The sequence below is a fragment of the Ambystoma mexicanum genome, chromosome 6q (genome assembly GCF_040938575.1).
Source record: "Ambystoma mexicanum isolate Mex_15411 chromosome 6q, UKY_AmexF1_1, whole genome shotgun sequence".
NCBI lineage: Eukaryota > Metazoa > Chordata > Amphibia > Caudata > Ambystomatidae > Ambystoma > Ambystoma mexicanum.
This window is the reverse complement of record NC_090937.1, coordinates 48542551-48569827: the sequence shown is the minus strand read 5'-3', so window position 1 is coordinate 48569827 and position 27277 is coordinate 48542551. Positions and strand designations below refer to the sequence as shown.

The 27277-nt window shown below is 44.3% G+C and overlaps 1 protein-coding gene across 1 annotated transcript in view; it reads right to left on the bottom strand.

The window, feature by feature from the left end:
• Positions 1–27277, bottom strand: part of LOC138515756 (SPARC-like protein 1) — a 236400-nt gene that overhangs the window by 99442 nt on the left and 109681 nt on the right. Inside the window, exon 4 of the mRNA XM_069630458.1 lies at positions 11490–12689. Coding sequence (XP_069486559.1) covers positions 11490–12689 — 1200 coding nt within the window. The remainder of the gene's footprint in view (positions 1–11489; positions 12690–27277) is intronic.

Below are 27277 nucleotides of genomic sequence, written 5' to 3'. Positions count from 1 at the left end.
CAAATATTGAACCGGCAAGCATGTTGGTTGATTGAGCACATATCTTAGGGCATTTGCTTCCGTCCTACCTAACTCAGTGGCTTTTTTATGAGCCCATATTTCCGCCCGATATAAAAATGTAGGAGTAACTTTAGGTTGGAAGACTTTGACAGCCGAGTCTATGGAGTAGTCAGCATGGCTGTTGGCAAATAGTTACATTCCGCCAGCCATTTGCCTGGATGCGCTTTCCAGTTGTTCTAAGTGCGCTTTCCAGGAAAGCTGCCGGCCAATGTAGACCCCCAAATATGTATAGGTATTCACTCTCTCCATTATATCACCATTGATGGTCCATTTGAATTGTTTTCCCCAATTTCGTACCTTTAACTTTCTAAAACCATTATCTTAGCTTGTTGGTATTGATGTTCAGGCAGTGCTGGTTTCAGAAAATCATTAATTTGTCAATCAGTTCTTGTAACCCACTTGGCGTCTTATCTAACAACAGGAGGATGTCTGCATAAGCCAGCTATGAAATCTTTGTGCCCCCTAACTTGGTTGGGTAAGCAGTAGAGCCCTGGACATATGCTGGCAGGTCTGCAAGATACAGATTGAACAGCAGGGGGTGAATATGCACCCCTGCTTTAAGACCGCTTACGTCGGCATTTCTTCAATGTCCCAGGATACTACTTATCTAACCCTTACAGTTGTGTTCTGATAAAGGGCCATGATCATGTTTAGGAGGCCTGTTGAAATGTTCCAATCAAATTGTTTTTTCCATAATATGTTCTCGTTTGCCGTAGTCTATTACCTGGAGGATGCTCACCCTTAACAAAAAGAGAACAACATACATTAAACTGGTACCCTGGCGGTGGGGGTCGGAGGGATCAGGGATACAAATGCTCATCTATAAGAAAACCAACAGCAACAGAACTCTCCTACAATGCCTTTAGGAAACACATGAAGACCTCTCTCTTTAACTATCGTTTTTTCCAACCCCTCTTTTGCCATTGTACTCCCACTCTTTTCTGCAACCAACACCTAGATTCCCGTGGTGTAGGTGCACTTATACAAATTTAAAAATAAATTAAAATAAATAAATAAATAAACAGAAAGAACAACGGCCATCTCTGTATTCTGTAACCTAGAAGAGTATTAACGGTTTGCAGGAAAAAGAGTAATTTACATTGAATATAGGGGACCTGTAGTAAAGACTTTCAAAAATAAAAGAGAGTTATAAGACACACCTGCCTGTGTAAGACATGGGAACAAACCTTTAGGAAAGTGGAGTGATTGTGAAGGATTTCAAGTGTGTGATTGTAGAAAAAGAAACATTGTAAGAAACATCTATTGCTAAGAGATGTAAGACCAACTGCATTGCATGCTGGAATCTGGAATCAAAGCCCACAAGGCGTCTGGCAGTAATGTAATGTAAGTTGCCCTTTAGCCGCTATTGGTGGCCTAACTGGTACTGGCTCTCTAAGAGAAAAAGAGGGGCCATTAGTGGGATAGCGATAAAGGCAAGTGCGAAGCCGGTGGTCTTGATGGGTGCAGCACAGAAGTACCTGCATCCTGTGTACCAACCTGCTCTCTATGAGTTTCGCGAAGATGCTTGGGAGTATTTCTATTTATTTATGTATGCATTTATTAAGTGCACTAAAACCTTGGGCATCAAGGCGCTTTTATTTAAATAACTCTCTTTTATTTGATTATTGTGTTTTGTTCACCCCCTAGAAGATGCAAACAATTCCAGAAGGATTCTGCTCCGATTTAGTTGGAAAAAAGGGGTCAACTGCTTTCAAATTAAATGAAAGTAGAACTGTCTAAAAATTCTATTGAAAGCAATGTCTCTTGTCGTGAGTTATCAGGCTCCTTATTTCATTAGTTCACTCAGGTATGCAATGAGACTGCTCCTTTATATGCTTTTAAACAATGTTGCAGTCCTGCCCTTTGTGGTAAAAATCGAGACCACTAGAAGCAATGACTAAGGTAAAAGCTTTGAATGTATGCTATAAAAATATATATTTTTCTGGCCAAAAAGCTCTATCTTCAAAATTAAATTATGACGGATGATAACATGCCTAGAACATTCTTCCAAATTATTAAATCATTTTTTAAACCATCTTCTTGTTCCTCTTCAAATGCTAAACCCCTTGAACACTGAGAGGCATTAAATCGCTTCTTGCCTCCCAAAATATTGGATATCCAAGTTACAATTGAAGCTAAGAGTTAACCATATGTTTAGAAGGAGAATCTCCACACCCTCTGGCAGACCCAATCTGTCCTTGTTCCTCTATTCAGTTGGATTTTTCTTCAGTTTCTACTTTCATTGTTTTATTACTCCCAAGGAAACTTCTGCCTACTATTTGTTCAGATGACACACTGTCAGCCTTGTCATCCTCTTATTTTGCTCCCATCATTGTTAACCATATTGCACATGTTGTGATATCTGAAGGAATTGTTCCTGAACCCCTCAGATTTTTATCCCTTTCATCCGTACTAAAGAAGGCATCCCTGAACCCTCCCCTGCTGAGGAATTCTCTCCCAGTCTCTGGTCTTTCGTGGCTGTCTATGATTCTGGAACAAGCAGTCACCAGTCAAGTGCAGCAGGTCATTGAGCATAATGTCAAGTTTCATGAATAGTCTCCCTCAATCATGGTGCAGAGACAGCTTTGCTCACGGCATGGAATGATATACTTGCTTCTGCTGATGAAGGTAACCGACCCCGTTGATAACGCAGACCCTCTCAGCGGCCTTCGACATAGTCGACTTCAACATACCTTTGTCCCAACTGACTTAGCTAATAGGGTTCTTGGAAGATGGTATTGGATGGTCTGTTACGTCTTAACATCTAGGTTTCAGCTCCTGAAGTTGGGCCCTTTTTGGTCATCAAAAGTTGCGGTTAATTGTGTTCTTCACCAGGGCTCACCCTTTCCCCATTGCTAATTAATATCTACATTTGGCCTTTATTTAAGATCTTTATGAAGTTTGGCTTGAAGTTCCATTCTTACCGGGATGACACTCAATTGTACCTCACTATTGAGTGTCCCAACTAGAGGTTTATAATCTGTCCGGTTGCCTCCATGAGGTGGAACAATGGAAGCTTGATGATAGTCTGCAGTTAAACACTCAGGTGCTATGCTGAGTGGGCAGCTGGGAAGTTTGCCTGTTGAAGGCAGGGCCTGTCGAGGTAGTGTAAGGAGTTTGTCAGGCATTGGTTGGGGCAGGAGCAAGGACCCCTTTTTGTTTCTCCCAGAGGTCTACCCTGCTGTGTCCTAGAATCCCCAAACCCTTCTCACACTGTCCAAAATAAAATTCCCTTGCCCGCCCAGGTAATGATGCAGCACCAGGACTTCAGAATCAGAATGTTGCTTCAACCCTGTATGTGGTTGGTTACAATAAAACAAAAAACATAAAAGATAGAAGATGGAGCGCAGACCTCGGCATACATGTGGGGAGTGAGGATGCAGCGACTGAAGGATGGTGAAGAGCACTATGTTGGCAGTGACAGAAAAGGGTTCTGGGTGGGAGATAGAATGGACTTTCCATTAACACTGCATTCTCTAGTTTGTAGTATCTCTGGCCCCTTGCTAGGTAAGGGAATTGAGCGGATCCCTTACAAAGATGGATGCCAGTGCCACTGCTAAATCATGCCACCAGAGCAAGAAAAGCGGTGATCTATTCATCCAGATTTTAAGGGCTGTTCTTCCAAGGGTATGGAGGGGCTGTTGGGGATTAGCATAGGCACAGGGTGTGTGTGTGCTGTTCCCCACAGAAGGTTCCTGGCGACAGTGAAGGTACTGCCTCACCCATTAACATCCATTTATACTACAGAAGAGGGCAAGGGGGAGAGCGTTTCCCTATTTTAAGTAAGAGGGGTGCGGACTAACTTGTGCACTTTCATTTACAACCTTTACACAAGTTGGTAAGATGTTTGAGGAAACATTTCAGAGAAGGCAGCATAAGCACCCCACACTTGTCCTTAGTCTGTGCAGCTGCTGCATGTGCTGTTGGTGACCACAAAAGCAACACAACATTGCTCTCCTTCTGGCACATGCTAAACCAGATAACACATTTAAACATGGGATGTGCATTACAGGAGGACCTGGACTTTGTGAGGAATTAAGAAACGGATGTTCAGTTCTGAGACTTGCTGTGAATGACTCAAAGACATGCACCAACAGAAATCCTGATCATCTCAAGTGTATTTCAAAATAAATATGCTTAACTTTGGGCACCCTTGTCAACAAGTATTCATTTGGTGGTGGCACGCCACATTAGATATTTTAAAGATTACTTTGATGTCGTTTCCTCTTTCCCATTTTTCGACTATTGTTACTCAAACAATTGAACTCGTTGTTTTTCAGTTTCTTTAAAAAAAATCTATTAAGTGTAATTATTTTTGTATACATATAAACCAGAATGCCCCCACCAAAAAAGAAAGCAAGTAAATAAATATGTAGTTAAGAAATTCAGTAGATTTCTGGGAGTCGTCCAAAGTTTGGTCAAGTGATAAATCAGGCCGAAATCCTTGCCATTTAAAAATAGCCCCTATGTCTGTTCCCTGTTAATGGTGAAGAGTTTGGGGTTACCATAGGCTAATGCCATTGATATGCTTGTTTGTGCAAGACTCTACATACATAGTCTACATTTGTGGTTATTTCTGGGGACATGTTGCCTTGCCCCATCACCTTGTACGTTTGTAGTGCATTGAACTTCATTCTGAGGTGCTCATGAAGAACCCAGATGTCTGGAAAGGCATTTATGTAGAGTGGTACGGTTTTACTTGTGCTTAGAGTTAGCAAATATTCTTCGTTCAAGGATTTACAACCTACATCTACCACTGTCTGTTCGTACCAGAGATTGCGAGTCAATTTTGAAGGTGGATCTGCTGACAACAAAGGGATGAACATTATGATGTTATCACCGCAGCTTACGACAAGGATTCGGCTCCAACAAATGAAGTGAAGTTGCAGTGTTGAATCACATTTGAAAGAGTGTTGGGAGTGGAGTTCATGAGTTGCCAGTATAGAGATTTGCAACGTCTAAGTAGGATGGGAACCACCCCTGAAATCCTGAAATCAATAGTTAAATACCTAGTCAGGCATCGTATGGTGGGCCTTGAGCAGAGATTTAAGACAGTAGCTTTTTATTTGTTTGAGCTTTCCGATGTGATTACGAGCCCAAATTTCAGCACCATATAGAATTTTAAGTAAAAGTGTAGATGAATAAAATGGCTTTTAAGCAGTATCCCCCATGTCCTGAGGTAAACAGTTTTGCGCCACCCAAGAGCTGGCGGATAGATAAAGAGAGATTGCCAATGTGTGTAGTCCATGTTCATTTGTTGTCAACAGTGACACTGAAGAAGTTAAAGTGAGTGACTACTTCTAGGTTGGAATGATCTATTTTCCAAATCTAGTTGCTATTGCGGCGTGTGTTAGCCTCAAAATCATGACTTTACATTTTTGGATTTTGACCCGAAGACCATTAATATTAGACTATGTGGCAAGGGAATTAAAAGATGTTTTTACATTTCTAGGCGTGTAGTCCAGTAGGAGCAGGTCATCTTCGTACCCCAACCCTATCAGGCATGATTGGCCCAGCCTAGGAGGGTAGATGTTGTCAGCGTTCAATATTTCTGGTAAGTCTGCCAGATAAAGATTAAACAAGAGTGACACCAGTATGCATCCCCGCTTAAGGCCTGCATACGTGCATATCGGGTTGGTAAAATGTCCAGTAGTGGAGATCCTAACTCTTACTGTGGTTTCAGAGTGCAATGCCATGATCACGTTTAGGAGGCAGGTGGAATCCCCACACTTGCCAATTGATGCCATAGCACCTCTATCTTCACTGTGTCGAAGGCTGAAGAATAGTCAGTAACGGCAATATATATAGATAGATGTCTAAAGCACCAGGCAATTTGACACAGTGAGCAAGGACCCAGATGTTGTTTAAGAGGGAGTTCCCGTTGCAGAACCCAGTTCGATTATACAGAAGAATGTTGTGGTCTTCCACCCAAGTATTAAGCTCATCAAGCAGAAATGTTAGCAGGAGTGTCGAGCATAACAAGGATGCAGTAGTTTTTGGGTTCCCTCTTATGTACCGGGACAATAATACTATCCGTCCAGCTCTGAGGTGACAAACCCCAATTTCTAATGTTCTTAGAAGTGTCAAGATGGCAACCTATAGTTTGAGATTAAGCTTCAACAGGACATTTCAGATTACGTCTGGGCCAGGAGCTCTGGATGTCTTCCCTGAGATGGTGATCTTCCGTATGTGGGTGTAAGAGTGACTAAGGCTCCATTTCTGTTTGTAGAGTCAATTCCAATGGCATTCTCAATTAATATTTCCCAGTCTAATTCCGGGGCACCCACAATTAGTTTGCTAGCATTGGAGCCATTCACTGTGTTCCAAAAATAATAAAAGCCATTGTCAAAAAGAGCCATGGCCAGCTTGGTGCAATTCTGCAGTTTAAGTTGTTCTTGATGTATTCTAACCCAGTGTCGCTACATTAGTTTTCTTTTTTACGTGTTGCGATGAACAAATCTGAAGTTGATGGATACAGGTGGCGAAATGTTTTATTATGGCCAAAAAGGGACAGGTTGTGCGGGGCAGGCGATCTCTGCTTGTTCTATTCCATACTTAGATACATGCAATAGTAATTTTTCATAAATTGTCCAAATGAAGCTTGTAAGAGTGGGCTCCTCGGCTTCAAGACTAGATAGAATGTAATTGTTGTTATAATGACCAGGATTGATATCACCTTGCCTTCCCGTGACATAATAGAAATTAACATCAGACAGCGCTTGAGACCCCAGAGCTTCAAACAGTGCATTAGCTTTGTATATATTGTTAGGCTTCGAATAAATTTGATTAGCTCCCGTTTTAAGGTCTAAAGTGTTAGTGCTATCGATGTCAGTAGGAAGTGTGAAAAAGGAAAAACTAGCAACCAGAGGTAAGTGATCGCTTTCCTGTCGTGGCAAGACTTCCATATAAAGGATATAAGGAGTAATGTGCAAAGAAATTATCAATGGCGGAGGCACTATTATTCAAAGTGCTTGTATTTTGGCCAGGAGTACCCAGAGGAAACCTTCCATTAAGCATATAGCGACCCTTATTGTTGATTATTTTTGCCCAGGCCTGTCCTTTCATATTCGTTTTAGTTTGCTTTAATAGGGGGTTAGGAAGAGCCTACACTAGTAATGGGTGGATGGTGGATAATTTCCCCCCCAGGATTATTGCATTTAAGTCTGTTTTTCTATAATGTCTTCAGCTATTTTAGTGATGTTCCTGTGTTCACCATCATCGGGGCAGGAGGGGTGGCAGGTGGGTGGGGGGCTCGTAGATGTAAATTATGAGCAGGGTCCTCCTATTACCCTTTGGATGTTCCCAGTACACTGGTTCTGTAAGGAGGGGAATGTAACCAACTGTAAAGATCACTTAGGACTCCATGGGAATGTAGACACTGAAACACCGGGACCGTTCTTAACGTTGCCAGTGCTTCAGTGAAAAGTATGCCCATAGGGGCCTGGACTCCCAGCAGGTCAGGCCTACCGGGAGTTTCGTGCCCCTACCTGCATTCTTATAGTTTGGCGGACGGAAAGGGTGCCTGTACCTTGCTACCGGCACCTTTATTTCCGGTCCGCCAAACTTGTAATGAGGCCCAGTGGGTTGGAAGTGGTAACTTGTGGATGGGTCCTCGTCAACTTCTGTATTTGGGTTCCTCAACTTTGTGATTGCTACAGTTGCATGCAATGTATCACAGGGATTAGCATAGGCAAGCAGCTCGTTATGTCTGGGGGGATTGTTTGGTGAACTAAGTCTGCCACGGTAGAAACTCCCCACCCACGTTGGCCGTACAGGGTGCAGCCGTCTCCGTTTCAGGAAATCACATCGCAATGTCCTCTAAAACAGCACAGACATCCGTGAGATCCACATATTTGTTGAGTTTAGTGCTCAAAGGCATACAAGCTGTGAATGTTTGAGTTGGAATGTCTCTGTAGGTAGAACCTGCATCAGCCAGATTGTAAGTACCGCATTTAGTGGGTGACCAATGGGACCACGGTCAAGTTGGAGAGAATCATGTTGTTCCTATATGTTGTCTTAAGTTTTTTTATCTTCTTTTTCTTCGTTAGTATTTTTGCCTTTTGTTGGTTTTTTTGGTTTCTTAATCATGTCACCCCTAGAGGGCGTGGAAAGGTTATTTACCAACGAGGTCCCCATGGTGCCCGTCCGTGAGGGTGGCACTTCCGTAGCCAATTCAGTAGAGGACGTGTGTATTTCTGGTGCAGGCTCATGCAACCAAGAGCCTGTTTTATTTCCTGCTGCAGAGTCAGCCATCTCCTCAATGTGAATAATCTCTTCAATGACGTTGCATGCCACCTTAGTTAGCAACCTTTTTGGACTAACGTACGTAAGAATGGTATTTAGTACGCACGTGTGCTTGGCAAAGGTTGTGTGCAAAACTTTGCAAAGCTTGACCAGAGAAGTTAATAAAAAGTCCATGACTTGTGAAGGACTGATGGTTATGTTCCCTTCATCTTCATCTGATGACGGAAATTGAGACAAAGTGCGTGAGACGTCAGATTCAGTGTGTGAGGATCTATTCAGTGTTGAATTAACTGATATGAGCTGTGGGGTTGCAATCAGGCTCCTGTTTAAAATATCAGCTTCCAGGTGGTGAACGATCACCTGATTGGCCGGCAAAGTTTCAGTTAGCAACGGTAGTGACGTTGACGCATGAAGGGTCGCAGCTGGTGTTATGTTGGTGGGCCTGGGACAAGCAGAGGATGTCAGCAAAGCGGGCGAGACAGTGGTAGAAACAGGGCACGAGAGTGTCTCAGTAGCATTAATAGTACAATCAGAGGTAAGAGTGTGAGAAACATTCTCCAAAGACTGCTTCCAAAAGAAGCCATGGAAGTAGATAAAAGCTCTGCGAGTGTTGTTCTCACAAGACCCTACCAGCGTGACAGTGACTCGCTTTGCGCATTTCACGCACGCGCGCATCACCATTGCGCTGATGAAGCACTGCTTCAGAGCTGCGGCAGAAGTTATGCGCAGAAAGGAGAAGCGCCTCAATGGGAAACAGCTGCCCTGCAGTCATCCGCCAGCCAAATGAAGTTTCAGTTCCATATTTATTGAATTTCATAATTTCTGAATAGCTCAGTTAATTATTATTGAGACCGCTAATGCTTGTACCTGGGCCTTTTATAGTGTCACTTAGTTAATCTCTTTAAAACAGTTTTAGTTGATCTCTTTAACATGTTTTAGTTAATCTCTTCAAAACAGTTTAAGCAAGATTCCGTTGTCTGGATCTTTTGCTCTCTGCATCTTACATGGTTTGTATATGGTGATGATTACTTCTTGAACCTCTGTTAGGGTTAAATCTTGAACCCAGCCTAAAAGAGCCTTCATTTACCTCTGGCAGTAAAGCTGCAGAAGCCATTTTGAAGGAGCTTGAGTAGAGCACATTAATCCTTTATCTTCTCTTCCACTTTAACTCCCGTAATTAAATCCTCAAACTTTCCTTTTCATTTGTGTTGCGTGATGATGCCCCTGCCTAACTCTGGAGACCTCTAGTGGGTGACGAAGTGAGTGGGTAGCTCCCTGAGCTACTGGATAATGGGCTTGGGGTGGTATTGGGTGCATCCCCAGGCCACTGGCATTTAGTCCATGTCCCATTCAGAGGACCATTACATGAGATAATCCAGGGCCACTGTCTGTTTAATGGAAGCAGATCCCACACTTTGGGACTTCAATAACCATGTTTATGAGCATCCTTCATCTGCCATGGCCCTCCTCAACTCACCTGTATAAAATGAGGAAGGCAAAACCAGTTGGTTCTATCTTAAATTGGAAGAAAAAGCTATTACTTCATACAGCTCCTAGTGGAGACATACCAATTTTTACAGAAACTACAAGGTGAACCTCAGGTTGTCCTATGGCACCACCAAACGGAGACACGCAGGACGAAAGGTCAGAGAGAGGACTATGAGTGAATAACGAAGAAGTACCCCAAACCTTGGAAAATGTTAAAGTTTCCATCACTCTATTGGATTTTTGAGAAGAAACTATGCTGGCACTTTGATGTTTGCCGTTTGGCCCAGGAGAGGACCTTTTGTATATTTAAAACAAATTGGCTTAGGGCCTCATCACAAGTACGGTGGTGCGAGAAAAAATTGTGGTAATGCAGTGGTAACGATGTTACCACTGCATTACCGCCACATTACTGCACCACTGTACTACAACTTTGGGGGTGAGGTGCAGGGTTTTCCTCCTGTTAAAAGCTGGAGAAAAGTCTGCCAGCTTACAAACAAAGGGCCTCATCACAAGTTGGATACCACCAGGGCTAATAGAATTATTGCCAAACCCCCCGGTGCTATTAGCGCCAAATCATGGGTTTGGCGGAACGGTAATTCCCCATTGGGCCCATTGGAGAATTCCCCATTCCCCATTGGACCCGATGGGGAATTTTCGGCGTGATTACCGTCAGCAGTATTACTGCGCAGTAATTGCACCGAAAATTGGCAAATTCTCTACGCATTTTAAAGGCTGCCAAAACCATGATTTAGCGGACCCTTAAATGCGGCAGTAATAGCATTACTGCTGTATTTGATACCGCCAAACTCGTGATGAGGCTGAAAAAAATTGGCAAAAACAGCGTAATTGCGGCAGGCAGAATTACTGGTTGTGGTAAATCCACCGAAATCCCCTACCACCACTTGTAATCCAGCGGTAATTCCACCAGACAGAGTGGTGATAACGGTAAATCCAGTTGGTGGTATGTCCACAGATTTACTGCTGAAATACCACCAAACTTGTAATTGGGCACTTTGTTCGGTCACTTTGTAGACCTCAGTCGGCTGTATGACATGCAACAAGTCTATGGGCCTCATTAGGAGTTTGGAGGTAGCCATGCCGTACTTACCTTCATGGCTACCCCCAAACCGGGTTCCGAGTCCCGAAAATTGGGACTTACCGGGCCATGCCGACTTTAGCGGGTCCGGTAATTCCCATTTTCGGAACCTGGACCCGGTACATCCCCATTCCCAATTGAGCCCCAATAGAGCTCAATGGGAATGGGGAGGATGCTAACAACGGACCCGTTAATGACGGGTCCGTTGTTAGCATCCTGGTCTGCTTGTGGGTGCCGCTAAGGACAACTGGTCTGACCAGGCGTCCAGAGCGGCACCCGCGAGCAGACCTCGTAACGAGGCGGTAGAGTGATAACGGCGCCGGCAGCTCTACCGGCGCCGTTATCACTCTACCGCCTCCGTGTAATGAGGCCCTATGAGTTAATTCTCCTTTGCAATATATTAATCAAAAGAAAACATACACGTGTGCTTATTGAAGATATAAACCTACATGATACCAATCATTCTGTTTAGCCCCTTTTGATAACATTGCAATGGTATACTTTTAAATGAAATGAAGACAAATTAAATGAAGTCTTAAGTACAGAGAACTAAGCTGGCACTATTTTTCTTTCTGTTATGAGCTGTACACATGTGACTTACATGCTCTTTAGATTCTGATGAACTGTCATGCATTCGCTCCAGGCTGGTAGTATTAACTTGATCATGCATGTCAGTATCTGCTTCAGTTTGTATTCTTGACCTAAGACGTCTGTCCTCTCCCGTCTCATTGGTATCAACACCATCATCTCCTTCACCATTTTCTTGTTCAACATCTTCAGTGATTAAACGTTCCTGTCCCTCACCATCAAGATTTTTGTTGGCCGGGAAGTCAATTCCATCTTCACTTCTTTTGTGCTCCTCATTTATTTCCATGGAGGTTTTACTCTCTTCACTTTTGTCACCATTCTCGCGTTTGTGTTCATTGTCTAGATCTGTTGCATCAGGAAATACATTTTCATAGAGACTCTGTCTTTTTTCGGTTTCCTCCATTTCGCTCTTGTTTTGGTCACTATTAATGTCGTCTTGACTCATCCGCTCAGTCTCTGTTCCCTGTTCACTTTCATTTGAGGACGTGTTAGCTTGTTCTCCTTCCATGTTTGTTTCCAGGATGCTCATTTGGCTTCTGTGCATGCCGCCTTGCGTCAAAGAACGAGAGATGTGGCTGGACTCTGCCACGGCAGGGTCAGAGTAGATGCTTGCTTTCAGCAAGTCAGTCAACTGAGAGTAGTCATCGGCGTTTACCAGTTTGTCTTTCTGCTTCTCGTCACTGTCGACATCTTCACTCGCTTCCTCCTCATCATCATCATAGTTTTCGGCGACAGGGGCTCTTTTGCTGTGCGCCCATGCATCGGCCTCCTGGCTCTCGCTGGAATCCGGCCAGGGTGTGCCCATGCTTTCTCCAAGCTGCATCACAGCCCGGTCCTTCTTGCTTTCTTTGCTGGCATCCTCTTTGCTGAGACTATTTTCCTCTCCACTGACAGTCTTGTCCCTCTCAGTGTTTGACTGCGACTCATTTTGGCTCACAGTTGGGCTTTCTGCAGGTTCCAAAGCCTTCAGCATATCCTGAGAAAGCAAACTGTAATTGTCCAGAGGGCTTCCCCTATACCCACTGTTGTTTTGGGCATTATAGGTCTGACCGTTCTGTTCGGGGAGTATGTCTATTTGGCTATCACTTTGGTCTTGGTTGCTCTCGCTGCTTCTCATTTTCTTTTCATGGCTATCGCTGTTGCCATCAGTTGTGTTGCTTCTGTACTCATCAAAATCCTTTTCCTTAGATGTATCAGGGAAATCCCTTTCATCCTGCCAAAGAAAAACCCAAGCTTGTGTTTAAAATCCATGTACATACACAAGATATTGATTTCTTTCGTAAAGGTCCAACATAATTGGTCACTACACATACAATATGAAACAAACTGTATATCCATTAATCCAGACAGATTGAAAATTGAAATAATCAGTTGTAAGGGTTCTATGTTGTTTTGTGGAAACAATTTAGTTGGGGGCAATTTAGTTCAACGTGTTTTGGGTAGTTCCACTTTTTTTTAATGCGTGGTCCCCCATACTCAACAATTGAATGAGTTAGCAAGATACTAATGACAGGTACGGTGATGCCAGTCAAGCTGCAACACTTTTTGTGACAAGATTCCAGTTCAGCTATCTCTCTAGCTGTAATTTGGGTTTTATTTATTCTTGTGTTGAATTTATTTTGTCATTTAATTAAGCCATCATTGTTGTAGAATTAGGTCATTGTTAACATCGTGCCCCAAGAAAGATCCAAACTGTACATAGATCACACGTAAAACAGTAACAACGGCAGTGTATGCAGCACAGGATTGGGTTACAAAATAAAAATGTCTGGTCGCATGGTTGTACTGAGCATTCTCCCAATGCTATTATGCAGAGAATATATTAAGGGTAATGGGAACAATGAAACTATATAGAATGGCATTGTCAACTCCCAGACAATAAAGGATAAGGGATGCATGGCTACAGTAATCTAATGGTGCCTTTGGGGGTATAACGCAAGGTTTGATTTTAGGGAAGCAGCAGATGACAAGACTATCACTGAATTTCTGGCACTATGGGACCAATTCGCAAAGCATTTTAACACGAAAGGATAAAAGTAGCACGTTCAGAGTGGCTCCCGGGTTTGGGAGATACTAAATCACACAATATGCAGCCATTTAGAGGCCATGGGAATGAGCACGTGAAACACAATCATTTCCATCACCTAGGCCCATCACACTGTCATGCAGCCCCTTATTTTCCTTGTGCTCTGCCATTGAAGGCCCTTCAAGCAAGACCTGAAGAGCTTGTCAGAATGGAAACCGTGAATGGTGCCATTTCTAGTTCAGTAAGAGCCCTACATGCCAGAGTAGGGGATGTCTCTGCTTGTCCAAGTGTTCTATTGTCCACAACCAACCTCTACCTGCAGACAAAGACCAGACCACACCATCGCATGTGGGCTTTCTTTAATATATATTTACTAGAAAGGTGGCATTGCGACCCCAGAAAATGTGCAGTATTCCAGTGTCAGTTCCTCTAGATGAAACCGTCATGTTTCCCTACTGACAAGTTGAAAGTGACATTCATTATCTAGAATATGGGGCATGGGAGTGTATTCTGTGCTGCATTCAGATATTTTTATTTCAAATTCGATGTTTAAGATTTACAGAAAACCATTCAACAATCTTAAAAAGGCAGAATGATACATTTTTGTTTGCCGAAATCATGCATCACGATAATTTACATTTCTTAACTTCAACCCCCATTAAATCCTCCTCCCGGCATACTTCAACCTTTCTTGGTGATCTCCATAGCCATATTGTGGAACCAACTTTATTGTATTTTTAGTTATGTGCACATTAGTCTGTCTTTTTCTTTTAGGTATCTATACAGTCAGACTCCTCTCTTTGAATAATGATATTATTCCCCAATGAGAGTGCCTGGATGGTAGCGGTGAGTGGTATAAATCAACATAACATAACATGATAAAGGTTTTGAAGCAATTGGATGAGCTTTATTACAGGTAGAGATATTCCCTGCTAATAAGCAATTTATTAAGGAACTTTTACACATTATTCTTTTCAATAATTTCTTTAATTTTTATGGAATTTTTCACCTACAGGCATCTGGAACATCAATGGGGACAGCAGTAACCCTGACACACGCTTTATTGGAGAATCAAATCTGGTCGAATAAGATTCGAATAAGATTCTAGCCTGAAAGCATTACATTGATGATACTTTTGGCATCTGGACTAGTTCTAAAGCTGAACTGGATACCATTTTGAGCTTTCTTAACTCAATCCATTCTAGGATCAAATTTACCATGGAGCTAGGTTAACCGATGTTACATTTCTTAGAAGTCGACATTAGTATCTACAATGGCATCTTTGACACTAATATTTACAGGAAACCTTCAGATGTTAATAATATACTTCACTACACTAGCTTTCACCCACACTCCATAATGAAGTGCCTACCATATAGCCAATTCTTAAAATTCAAAAGGATTATTTCTGACACTGAGGCATATCAGATTGAATATGACAGATGGACAAGCAAATACACTACCACGGCTATCCTTCAGAGGTAGTCCCAGAAGCTCATAGAAAGGCTTCAGAAACCAATAAAAAGGATCTGATGGTTACCAAAATAAGAGACTCTTTGACTCTGTTACTTTATATCCCTAGCTATTCCAACCAGTCATCAAATAGCTGGAATAATTATAACAAATCAGAAGGTATTTTGATCCACAACTTAAAAAGTAGTTTCCAAAACCACCTATGATGGATTACAAAAGGGGACTTAATTCAAGGGACAGATTGTTTAAAGCAGAAAACCTACTCATAATATACAAAGAACATTGACTAAACAGAAAATAGGGAGCTTCCCATGCTTAAACTGCAGCAATTGCAATAACATCATCAAAGGAAATACAATACATCACCCATACACTGGGAAGAAAATTAGATAAGGGATTATGCCACTTGCAATAGTTCAAATGTTATCTACACCATGAAATGCCCCTGTAGCCTTTTGTACGTGGGACAATTGACAAGAAAAGCACAAGAAAGGGTAATAGAGCACAAATCAAACCTCAGGACATGCTATCAAAAATCACTGATTTCATGCCACTTTTTAGAATAAATATATAACATTGCACAAATACGATTTATGATTCTGGAGGTTATACACATTCCTGCAAGAGGTGGTAATATAACTAACCGATTGGCACAACATGAGTTGTGTTGGATTAATACTCTGGATACCCTACCACCAACTGGGCTGAATGAGGAATTTAATTTGCTCCACTTTATCTAAGACTGTATCCCAATGATCTTCCACAATGACATTGTACAGAGTTATGGATTTAGTTCCATCATTTGGTTGGCACTGTGTTCTATTTCTATTGTGGAATCGTTCTAATTAATCAAAAATATTTTTGGTCTATTTGATCTTACCTTTGATCTGTCCACAACTATTAAACTGTTCAACAATTTGTAAATGATGACATTTTGATATGTGACATTGATCATAAGATAATTGTTTGATATAAATCAATTTTTAAGAAAATACATTATTAAATTGGGGAATTTGGCCCCATGTGAAGTGTGTCCCTGGGATACCATTATAGATTGTGAGTGGATTACAGAAGTTTCCATTTTATTTTGGAGAATTTGTCACTATGTAATTGCCACTAGGTAAATTGTGGGATACCATCATCGATTATGAGTGGTTATCTATTTTTACTTGTCCTTATACATAATTTAATTTTTCCATATCTTCTAGACATTTTCTGTTAGTCTTTACCTCTTGTTTATTTCTCAATATATATTCCCAAAGTACTATACACATCATGTTCAACTTGTCTCTGCATCTGATTCTCTTTATTCTATAACCACACATTATTTTGTTTAGTCCTATATTTTACACTTATATAATCTTGAACTTCAGGCCCAGTAGAAAGTCGACGGTTCAAATGAGTGTCCTTCCTATAGGATGAACAACATATTTTTCTACATTAATATTATACCCTGAGAAATAGTCTATGACCATCACGTCACTTCTCCCAAGGGGGAATCCCTTCCCTCTGAGGCTGGGGAGGTGATGCCTCTACCCAATAGTTACCCTGTGGCTTGTGGAAAGCAGGACCTCACAGGACCTCACAGGGAGAGACTCCCCTCATGGGGATACCGACTCCATTTCATGAAGGAACCCTTCACCCATGGTACCAAGCCTTCATTAGAAATTCCTGAAAACAACCCGTTACGGAATGGATTCTTCTGTCTTTGATCTGCAAATCAATATGACCCAGACAAAGTAGAACCAAAGAGACATGCAGAGTAATAACAGAATGCGTTGATGTAGTACTAAGAAAAGTTTGCATACAGATCATCTCAACCGCTGATCATAGCACTGACAAGAGATGGCCTCAAAGCGGCAAAAAGATTGTCTCAACAACTGACCATAGTATTGGGAAGAGTTGGCTTCATGAGGACTAAAGATCACATCCGCAATAACAACAAAGATGGACTTGGTGTGACGGTTAGGGCTCACCTGTGGTTTTGATGACGGTTTTGCAGATGGACTTTGTCGGTATTTTTGCCGCAAACGGGAGCCCTGCAGAAAAGGGCGATCCTCTCAGGACACCACACCATTCGGTGAGGTGCAACAGAGGGGTGGCACCCACAGCAAGCATCCAGAAAGAGGAAAAAACCCTTCAGGGGAAAAACCTTGGTTGACTGCCAAGTAATACAGATGCAAGCTCTCCAGCAGTAAGTGAGTGATTTAGTTTCCAGGTAAAGACAATTGTGGAGCGAATTCCACGGTAGCAGCAGGCTGACTGGGAATCAAGGGTCAAAGGGAACATCAGAGAGAGAGCTACTTCGGAAGCAACAGGATAGCAGGTATGTCACGGATGGCACTCTGTTAAGAGTGGCACAGGACACCCAGGAAGGGTTTGGGTGGTTGTGCCGAAGTAAAGTGGACAGATAAGTACACACACAGCTGAAAGTAAAGAGAACGAAGAGTAGGCAAGTGTAGCAAGGAAATAAGGTACAACATAATGGATTCCCTGTTGGGGTGTATGCAGATATAGGAAAAGAGTATTCCACGGACCTTAGGATAAACTCTAGCCTTCTGCACAGTTTGCTATAACAGAGGCCCACACTGTTTGCTCATGGCTTGGAACAACAGCTATGGGTGTCTGTAACGCAGAAACGAGACAAGGGAAGGGGCAGAGGTTGCCTGACGGAACCCAACAGACAAGCTCTGTACAAAGGGGTCTACAAACAGTACAAGAGAAGACACTAACAGACAAATCCAGGAAAAAGGAAGTCGATAAGCAAACTAGCAGAAGGAAATGAAGGGAAAGCCGTATAACAGGATTGGATAGGGATACAGAACAGAGGGTTGAAAACAAGGAAGAAAGCAAGGGAGCAGCAGTCAGGAAACAGGGGGACTGCAATAACTGAAAGTAAATAATGTAGGTGAACTGTTGTGGATAGCAGAGGACGGTAGGGTACAAGGTTGAGAGCTCAGAGGAGCAGGAAAGCAATGAGCAAGCCCAAAGGAGCAGGGCTGTAAGGAAGGGAGCCCAGAGGGAAAGGGCTTAAGGCAGGCGGAGTAAAGCAGGCTGCATGGCAAGGAGCCCAGAAGGCCCGGGCAGCAAGGAGTGAGCCCAGGGGAGCAGGGCCGCTGACTGTAGAAGGCTGCAGAGGACTGTAGAGGGCAGCTAGGCTGAGAACCCAGTGGACAAAGGCTGTAGGTAGCAAGCAGCGGAGCATGATCGGCTGCAAGGTAGGAAGCCCCAAGGACAAGGGCTGTTGGCAGCGGAGAGAAGCAGGCTGCGCGGCAAGGAGCCAGAAGGACCGGGCAGCAAGGAGTAAGCCCAGAGGATCAGGGCCAATGACTGTAGAAGGCTGCAGAGGACTGTAGAGGCTGCTAGACTGGAAGCCCAGCGGACGAAGGCTGTAGGTTGAAGGCAGCAGAGCGTGATCGGCTGCAAGGCAGGAGCCTGGAAGACAAAGGTGAAAGGTAGCAGCGGAGCATGATCAGCTGCAAGGCAGGAGCCTGGAAGACAAGGGCGGAAGGTAGCAGCTGAGCGTGATCAGCTGCAAAGCAGAAGCCCGGAAGGGCAAAGGCGGAGGCTGGGAAGCAGCAGAGCGTGATCGGCTGCAAGGCAGGAGCCCGGAAGGGCAAAGGCGGAGGCTGGGAAGCAGCAGAGCGTGATCGGCTGCAGGGCAGGAGTCCGCAAGGGCAAATGCAGAGGCTGGGAAGCAGCAGAGTGTGATCGGCTGCAAAGCAGAGAGCTCGGCAGGGCACTGGATCCAAAACAGGAGAAAGGAGGAACCGCATACAAGATCCGTAGCTCTAAGCAAAAAGGTGCTGTAAGGACTCTAAATGCAAGAGACTGAGCTCCTGCAGGCAGCAGCTTTTATACCGCCCAGCCCAGCACAGAGGCAGGCTAATTGGTCGCACCTGGATCAGCACACCTGCATACAATCTGCCTGCTCCCTCTCTGTTCCTGAGCTGGTGGAAGCAGAGCTGATCCCTAGGGCTTCTGGGGATTGTAGTTCCGATGATGACGAATAGGAATGGCCAGGAATAGATAGTTATAGCCAAGTGCATTGTGGTAAGTGTAGTTTGTTGGGAAAAATAGAAAAGCACCAAAGTCTCGCAAATGGGAAACAAGGTCCAAAAAGTGAACAACGGTTGATCCGAGAGTTCTTCGCAGAAAAATAAATAACAATTAGTCCATATTGATCGCCAATGTATGCGCCCATGGCGCAGGCATGACAAGGTAATCCAGGAATGAGAGAACGTAGGGAAGAAACAGACTGGTGGAGGAGTGAGCAGGTAAGGCAACATGAGACCAGAGGTGTCGGAGCAGAGAGAAAAGAAGCGCTGAGCTAGGGATTTACGGTAGCGTTGAGACGCAAAGACTCCTGTCCCTGTGATCCTTTTCAAGAAGCTGGATAGTTCTGTGGCCGGGTGCAGATCAATGACACAGTGTTCTCAAGCGCATTGACACAAACAAGAAACTACAACATTTATGGAAGGTGGTGGTTATGTTGGTAGTCCTTGTGATCGTACTGGTAGCACAGTAAGCCAATGCTGTGCAGCGTTGCCACCTTCCCCAAACGGATCACAGCGGAAGGCACGTGCCATGACACTTGGGCTTAATGCTGGGAAGGATACAGCCCCATGAAATAAAGACTGAGAAAGGACTAGGAAGAAGTGAAAGCAGCCGGTGTGAAGCCAGTCCAGCCAGGCGAACCTGGAAACATGAAGTTACAAGCATGCTGATCCCTCATCGGGAGAACTATGTTGGTAGCCAAGCTACTGATCAACCAACGAAACAGAGAGAAAACAGCAGTGCTGTGACCTCAGGGAGGTGGACTGTGTGGTCCTGCAACTGGGCTAGAGCTGTGGTGTCGAAGTCTCTGCGTAGCCGTAAGGAAAAAGCGGGCAGCGGAGTGAAGAAAGGAGACACCAAAGCTACTCGAGTCAGCCCAACACCACAGGAAGAACCAGTGATGCAGACCTGTCATACTGCAGTAAAGGGAACAACAAGAGACCCTGTAGGAGTTTGGGGCAGCTCCAGAGACTCTAGAGTCCAGAGAAGCTCAGGAATAATCTCCCTCATCACATAAGTGATATTCAGAGAACTAAGAGTCAAGAGAAGCTCGGGAGTAATCTCCTTTGTCATAGTAGTGATACCCAGAAAACCGTGAGTCAAGAGAAACTTTGGATTAGTCTACCTCATCACAGTAGTGATAACCAGAGAACCAAGAGTCAAGTGAAACTCAGGATTAATCTCCCTCATCACAGTAGTGATACCCAGAGAACTAAGAGTGAAGAGAAGCTCAGGAGTAATCTCCCTCATCGCAATAGTAATAACCAGAAAACTAAGAGTCAAGAGAACCTCTGGAGTAGTCTCCCTCATCATAGTAGTGGTATCTCAGTATTCTCTTGCCGTGGGGTTGAAGTACCGCAAAGCATCTACAAGACTGTGGCATTCCGCTATTCCCCCATGCCGTCACAGCTTTCGAGGGCACCTGGTGAGCTGAGGCTGAGCCGTCAAGAGACAGTGACAAGGCAATGTTAAAGTCCCCTGCCTACACAATTTGATGGGAGGGAAATTTATGAATATGGGATGCACAGCCGTGGAAAAAAGTCAATATTCGGGGCATAGATGTTAATATTGAGAAGCTGGATATCTAAGCATTCACCCACCAAGAGAAGAAATCTCCCGTCAACATCAGAAATGTGTTCATGCAATCAAAAATGCAATGACCTATGTATATACGGTGCAACCCCTCTGGTGTGGGATGAATAGGAGGAGCCATACCTATGTACTCCCCACCCTGAGGCCCTGGCCAGTGCTCCACCCTTAGACAGATGGGTCTCTTGAAGGCACAACACATTCACCTGGTGTATTTTCGCCTGGTTCAAAATCAGGCAGAATTTCTTACCGTTTGTCAACCCTCTGATGTTCCAGGTCATCAAAGTGAGTTGCTCACCTGACCCATCCATCATACACATGCAAGTCATTATGTAAGACCCCCTTCCACAAGGGGTATCATGAGGGGAGATTGATCAGGCATACTACCGTCCCTTGAAACCAAAAAGCATATGGAAGAATCCCATACATAGTACTCAAGAAGGATGCTAATCTTCTGCTCAACCTGACCCAACCCCTCCCTTCCACACCCACTCATGCCAGAAACACAAACATACTGGCTGCAACTACACACCAACTGGTTTATCCAAACAAATTTCCCCTGCATGCAGGAACTGCAAAAATGGGCAGCCGCCAGCAGTCACATTAACTCAGTGATCAATGATCCATACATTATGTGTGCTTCTCTGTATTAGCCAATTGCAGAAGGGACACCAAGGACAACATAGAGGCCCACACAGAACATGCAGGGGAAAGAAAAGGGAAAATCAAGAACATGGAGTAGTTCCACATCAGCCTGCCTTTGGTCAATGATTTGGTTGCCACGGGAATCCCCCATGAGTCTAGTGGCTTAGCAGCAAATGGATCCGCCTCTTTGGGGCTTGTGAAGAACCAAGTCTTGTCATTGTGAACTACCCCCAATTTTGTAGGAAATAGCATAGCATAACGGACCTCCTTCTTCCTCAGGATATTCTTGACTGCCTAAATAGTCTTTCTATGCTCCTGGACCTGTGGGCTAAAGTCTGGGAACACCCAGATCATAACGGAGCGGAACCACAGCTCAATATTCGATCTCGTGGCTCTAAGGTGCACGTTCCTACACCTGTAATTGAAAATCCTGGTGATAATGGCCTGCTCAGGGGAGCCCAGAGGGAGTCTGGCTACCAGGAATCAGTGCACCCTCTCCACAAGGAACATTTTAGAGACAGTGGGAGAGCCCAGAAAATCCCGAAGTAGTTTCTTGACACATTTATTCATGTTCACTATCACCGTGGATGACGGAACCCCCAATATTCACAGGTTTTTCCTGCGTGATCCCCCTTCAAGGTTATCGGTTTTAGCTATCCATCCTCTTCACAGTCTGTTGTAGGAGCGGTACCTCTCTCTGTAGTTCTGCTACCTTATCTTATCCGACTCAAATTCATTTTTTTGCTTTTGACATACGTCTGCACAGCTCATCGATCCAGACCGCAGAGATGGCTACCTTGCAGGTGAGGGCATCAATCTTTGTCCGCAGATTATCCATGCTGTCCTTCAAGGCGAGGAGAGTGTGATTCAAGGCAGCAACATCAATCTGAGAAAAGCTTGGGAAGTGGCCGCTCGGAGCTCCGGCTGATCCGACTTGGTGAACTGATCCATTTTGGCTTGTTTCTTGTGATTGCCCATGCTGGGGTGTGGAACCCATTGGCCCGCTGGGGCCAAGTAGGCACTGAAAAGCAACCGCCAGGCACACGGGTCCCTGTCCAATTGCACACTACACTACTCACAGAAGACTTGTAGTTCACCAGGCTATTAACAACAATATGGCACCCTGGGAGACTGTTGGGCAGTATTGCAGCAGAAGAGGACAAGGCACCACGTAGCCCAGTCACAAGTTCATCCTAGGTCCCAGCCAGCGAGGGGCCTCACTGCCAGCCAGCCTGTGGACACAGCAGAGCCAAGGAGACCTGCAAGGCATCCCACCTGGGCTAAAAGGAGATCCAGCCCAGCCCCACATAGCTATACTTAGCAGGAACAGTCTGCCCACCCCAAGGGCCCGGTATGCGCCCGCTCTGGGAGGCAAGAGAAATCATTTTCAGCCCGCTCTGCGACCCACCTTCCTATCAGACCACCCACATTTCCAGGCTCCAACAGATCTAGGGACAGGGCAGAGCACTGGCTCACCCTCACCAGGTCCAGAGTATGTTCGGAGAACCTCCCCTTAATCCAGCCTGCGAGACGGGGCACCACCTCCATGCAGGGACACTTTTGTCGCAGCTCTCCGAGGGGCGCTGGAGCTCACCTCCTCAATGCTGCAGCTCCCACCAGCCCGCTCAGCAGATCTCCACCCTCCGGCTCACACAGCCAGTGTCACCGATCAACAGGAGAGGAACAGGGGAGCCAACTCCAACCACACACATTCTGCACTGCGGCTCCGGTGTCAAGGAGGAGATGGGCAAGCTGCTCCATCCCCAATCCGAAAGCACACAATATCTTCGTGTAGTATGGAGCCCCAAATCAAATAGACAGCTCATCGGGAACCCCCAGCTGTCAGCTCTCAGAAAGGTAGGTCCACTTTGGCCACTTGTTCAGCAAAGTAGGATGAATGTGCAGGATGTTGGTCTGAACTGTTTCAGTCTGTGGCATCTTGCAGCTGTGCAACAGAGCTCCCCATCATACTCTATATTCTTGCACTATAACAGGGTTGTCCCATGCTCCTTTTTTCACATTTTGCTCCAAGTATGTTGGAGCTCTTCTCACCCATCTCCAGCAGCCCACCAACTGTTGTGAGTTCTCTACCTGAAGTACCTTAAACCTCATCCCTAACATTCAAGAAGATGTTTGAAAGACCCCTACTATGCAGGAAAAGGGTGTAGAGATACTGATTTTCGTCAAGGATTCTGTGACCAGATCACCTACATCGCACATTTCCAGAACCACATCACTGAGGTCAAGTGGTCCATAGAATCCCAACGCACAGTGCTTTAACAAGGGCTTAAAGTCAAGTTACAGGATGGATTAGTACAGGTACATCCTCTACCCGCCACACTGGAAGAGCTTGTTGACATAAACCTGAAGCTGAATCAGCTCCTTTAGGATCATCATAACAATCGCTGGATGTTTAAAGCACTGTGTCTTCACCATAAGCCACTTTGTAAGCCATGCTCCCCCCAAGACCATACACCAGAACAACCCAAACCTGCGGAGAGTGGAGGGGTATGAGGCCAAAGAAGAAAGGCAGCAATGAAGACCAGAAAACCTCTGCATGTACTGTTCCAACTGAGGCCACTATGTGTGTGGTTGTCCCCATGGCAGGTCTGGAAATGGTCCTCCACAGGAGTGAAAGGAAGCTCTTTTTAAAGCATTGGCCAACATCACCAAGGCTCCTTGAATAATAGACCAGTTGACATTATCACCTCTCATATAATTCTACGAGTGGAATTTCTGGGTCCTGGAGCAGCACTGCAGTCTGCAGCACTGATGGATGGCATAGCATAAGGTAACTACATAGATCTTCAAAATGCACAGCATTTGATATGCATGTTCCTGAAAGCCGCCACAGGATCAGTTCATTCCACTGATGGCACTACATTAAAGTCTGTAACCACAGTACTCTGACATTGTGCATGAAGCTACAAGGACACCAAGAATACATCTGGTTTGATTGTATTCATGTTCTTCAATGTCACGTTGAAGCTAATATTGGGGATGCCATGGCTGAAATGCAGTTATCAATGCACCATCAACTGTCCTTTGCAACATGTTCACCCCACCTTGGAGTACTGTCATGGGATCTGTCACAGTGAAAAATATTAACAGAAAGTACCTTCCCTTCTAACCACACTCAGGCATAGGTTTGCAGTGATTAACCAATTGACAAGGAATACTAGGACTTTGAGTGTGTCTTCGTTACAGTCGAAGCCAAAATAAATTACCATCCCGTCATCCGTGCAATTACCCGATTGATCTGATACCTGATCAACTTATCCCTCAGGGGTGGAATTATTCCCTCATGGTGCAGGAAAATTCATTGCTAAAGGATTATCTGGAAGACTCCCTGAAAAAATACTTTTGCTCACTCTACAACTCCTGCAAGATCACCAATTTTCTTTGTGGAAAAGAAAACAGGAGACCTATGATCCTGTGTAGACTATAATGACCTGAACAACATAATGAATAACAATTGATATCCATTATTGTTAATACCAGACCCTGGATCTTCACGGGGCATATAACCTGATTTGAATATGAGAAGGAGATGAGTGGAGAACACCATTCATGAACAGGTTTGGCCACTGCGACTAACCATAGTGATGTTTGGGTTGTGGATGGCACTTCTGGCATTTTAGCATTTTATTTCAGATGTGTTTCAGGACGGGAGAGGGGTTTTCCTAGTGGTATACATAGATTATATCCTGATTTAGGCACACCATTTTTGGCAATCCAAGTGTCATGTACGGGAATCCCTGCAGAGACTAAGAGATCACTGCTTATAAGCCAAACTTGAGAAATGCCAGTTCCATATACAAGAAATTGAGCTCTTAGGGTATGTTCTCACACTTTCTGGAGTGCAGATGGACCAGAAGAAGACCTAAGTAGTGATGGAGTGGCCCCAAGCATGTTCAGTGAGAGATGTACAACAGTTCCTAGGTTATGTCAACTTCTACCATTACTTCATTAGTGTCTAAGCCTTGCACTTAACTCACAAAGGGATGCCATTTGTGTGGATGTCAGCAACTCAGAATGCTTTTGAGTGACTTAAGGAGGCCTTTTGTACTGCTGCAGATTGGATACAACCCAATACTACTAAATATTGTAATGGAGGCTGATGTTTCCAATACCACTGCAGGGCGATCGAATCATAAAAGGGTCAGGATGGCTCTTGCATCCAAAAGCATGCTTTTCCAAGGGCTTACACCAGGCTCAATGCAACTACCACTATAAGGTAAGGAACTACTGGTCATCAAAGGTGGGTTCAACCCCTGGTAACATAATCTGGATGATTCATTAGATCCAGTGGACATATTCACTGACTACAAGGATCTGACCTTTCTCGAAGAAGCAGCGTCTGAATCCATGCCAAGCCGGGTGGATGTTATTTTTTTGCTCAATTTTTTTTAAACCTTCACTTATGGAGGTGGTACATTATATGATAAAGCTACTTCCTTACCCAGGCAGGAATCCATCATGAATACTCAAGTGGAACCATTACCATCCTCACTCTGCACGACTGGACATTATTAGGTCACACACGGGCACATTGCAACAATATGTACAACCTTCCTTGCAAGAGCCGCAGGTGTTACAGTTATACCAGCAGTATCCATATGTAGCACCCACACTGGCAGGATTGCTTTCATAGCATGATCGCCTGTACATTCTGAACAAAGATGCTTGGGAAGAACTCCTGCAGTGGTGCGACCGCGCTTCCTTAGGTGTTCATCCCAACATCAAACAAACCGGTGAAATAGTTCCGCTGTGGTTCTGTTGGCCTCACACAGGTGGATATTTATCCTCTGTGAAAAGATAGTGAGCTAAAGACTCTGGGTAAGGCTCTCGTAATCAGGACTAATGTCTGGCAGAGGGATTCCCAGGACTCCCCTTCTTATTTGCATATTTTAAGTAACTTTGGGCCTCACCCCAAGTTACTAGGGGAATCCAGACGTGGATCCCTTGCTCACCATTCTTAGAGAGGCACAGCTCCACCCTACTGATGAGGCACAACCAGACCGAAACACGTGTGTGGTGTTGCTGTTGGTACTCTTGTTCAGAAGAGAATTGCCTAGCATTTCAGTGCTGGACTGCAAAGACTCTGGGTAAGGCCATTGTAACCAGGACTAATGTCTGTCCGAGGGACTCCCAGGACCCCTCTTGTTATTTGCTCACATGGGTGGAGACATAAAAGAATATGGCAATGATTATTCTGTCAAGTGAAGATCAATATGTAGACCCTGATAGGTCCCTTGCAGCCATCAGAGGAGGCTTCCTAACCATGGGGAAAGATCACTATCGAATTGTGGTGGACTAGCTGCCTTCCAAGAAGAAGATGGTAATTTGGGGCATTACAGATGCTTATACCAAAATTGACCACTTTGTCACATTAAACACCCTGCCATCGACGGAGGCTCTAGCATTCCACTTCATTCAATATGTAGTTCAGTTACATGGACGTCCTGCCAAGATCATCTCTTACCAAGGGCCACAGTTTAGAACTATGCTCTGGCATGTGTTAGCAAGACTATTAGGCTTTCAAGGACTAGATTCAACTACATTTCATCCACAGACTGATGGACAGACCAAAGGGGTCAACCATATAATTGAACGATATCTAAACGGTTTTATCAAGCATCTTTTTGAGAATTGGACTGATCTACTTCCTTTGCTCTCATTTGAATATAATATCCTGTATTATGTCTCCACCAGTATGTCTTGAGTCTTTTGTCTGACAGGAATCCATCCCAAGTCCAGACCTGCAGATGCACCATCCGATATTTCTGTCCCTGCTGCCTAGGATGTTTTGAAATTAGTATTAGATGTGCAATTAGTAAGCTATAGTTAATCTGCAAGAAGCCAAGGAAATGTACAAGAAATATGTTGTAATACATGGAAATCTGCTCTGCCTCTGTGCATCATTTAGTGTGACTCTCATCCCAAAGCATGAATCTGCAACCGTCTCACAAGAAAGTAAAGATTTGTTTTCAGGGTTTGTTTCGTATTGT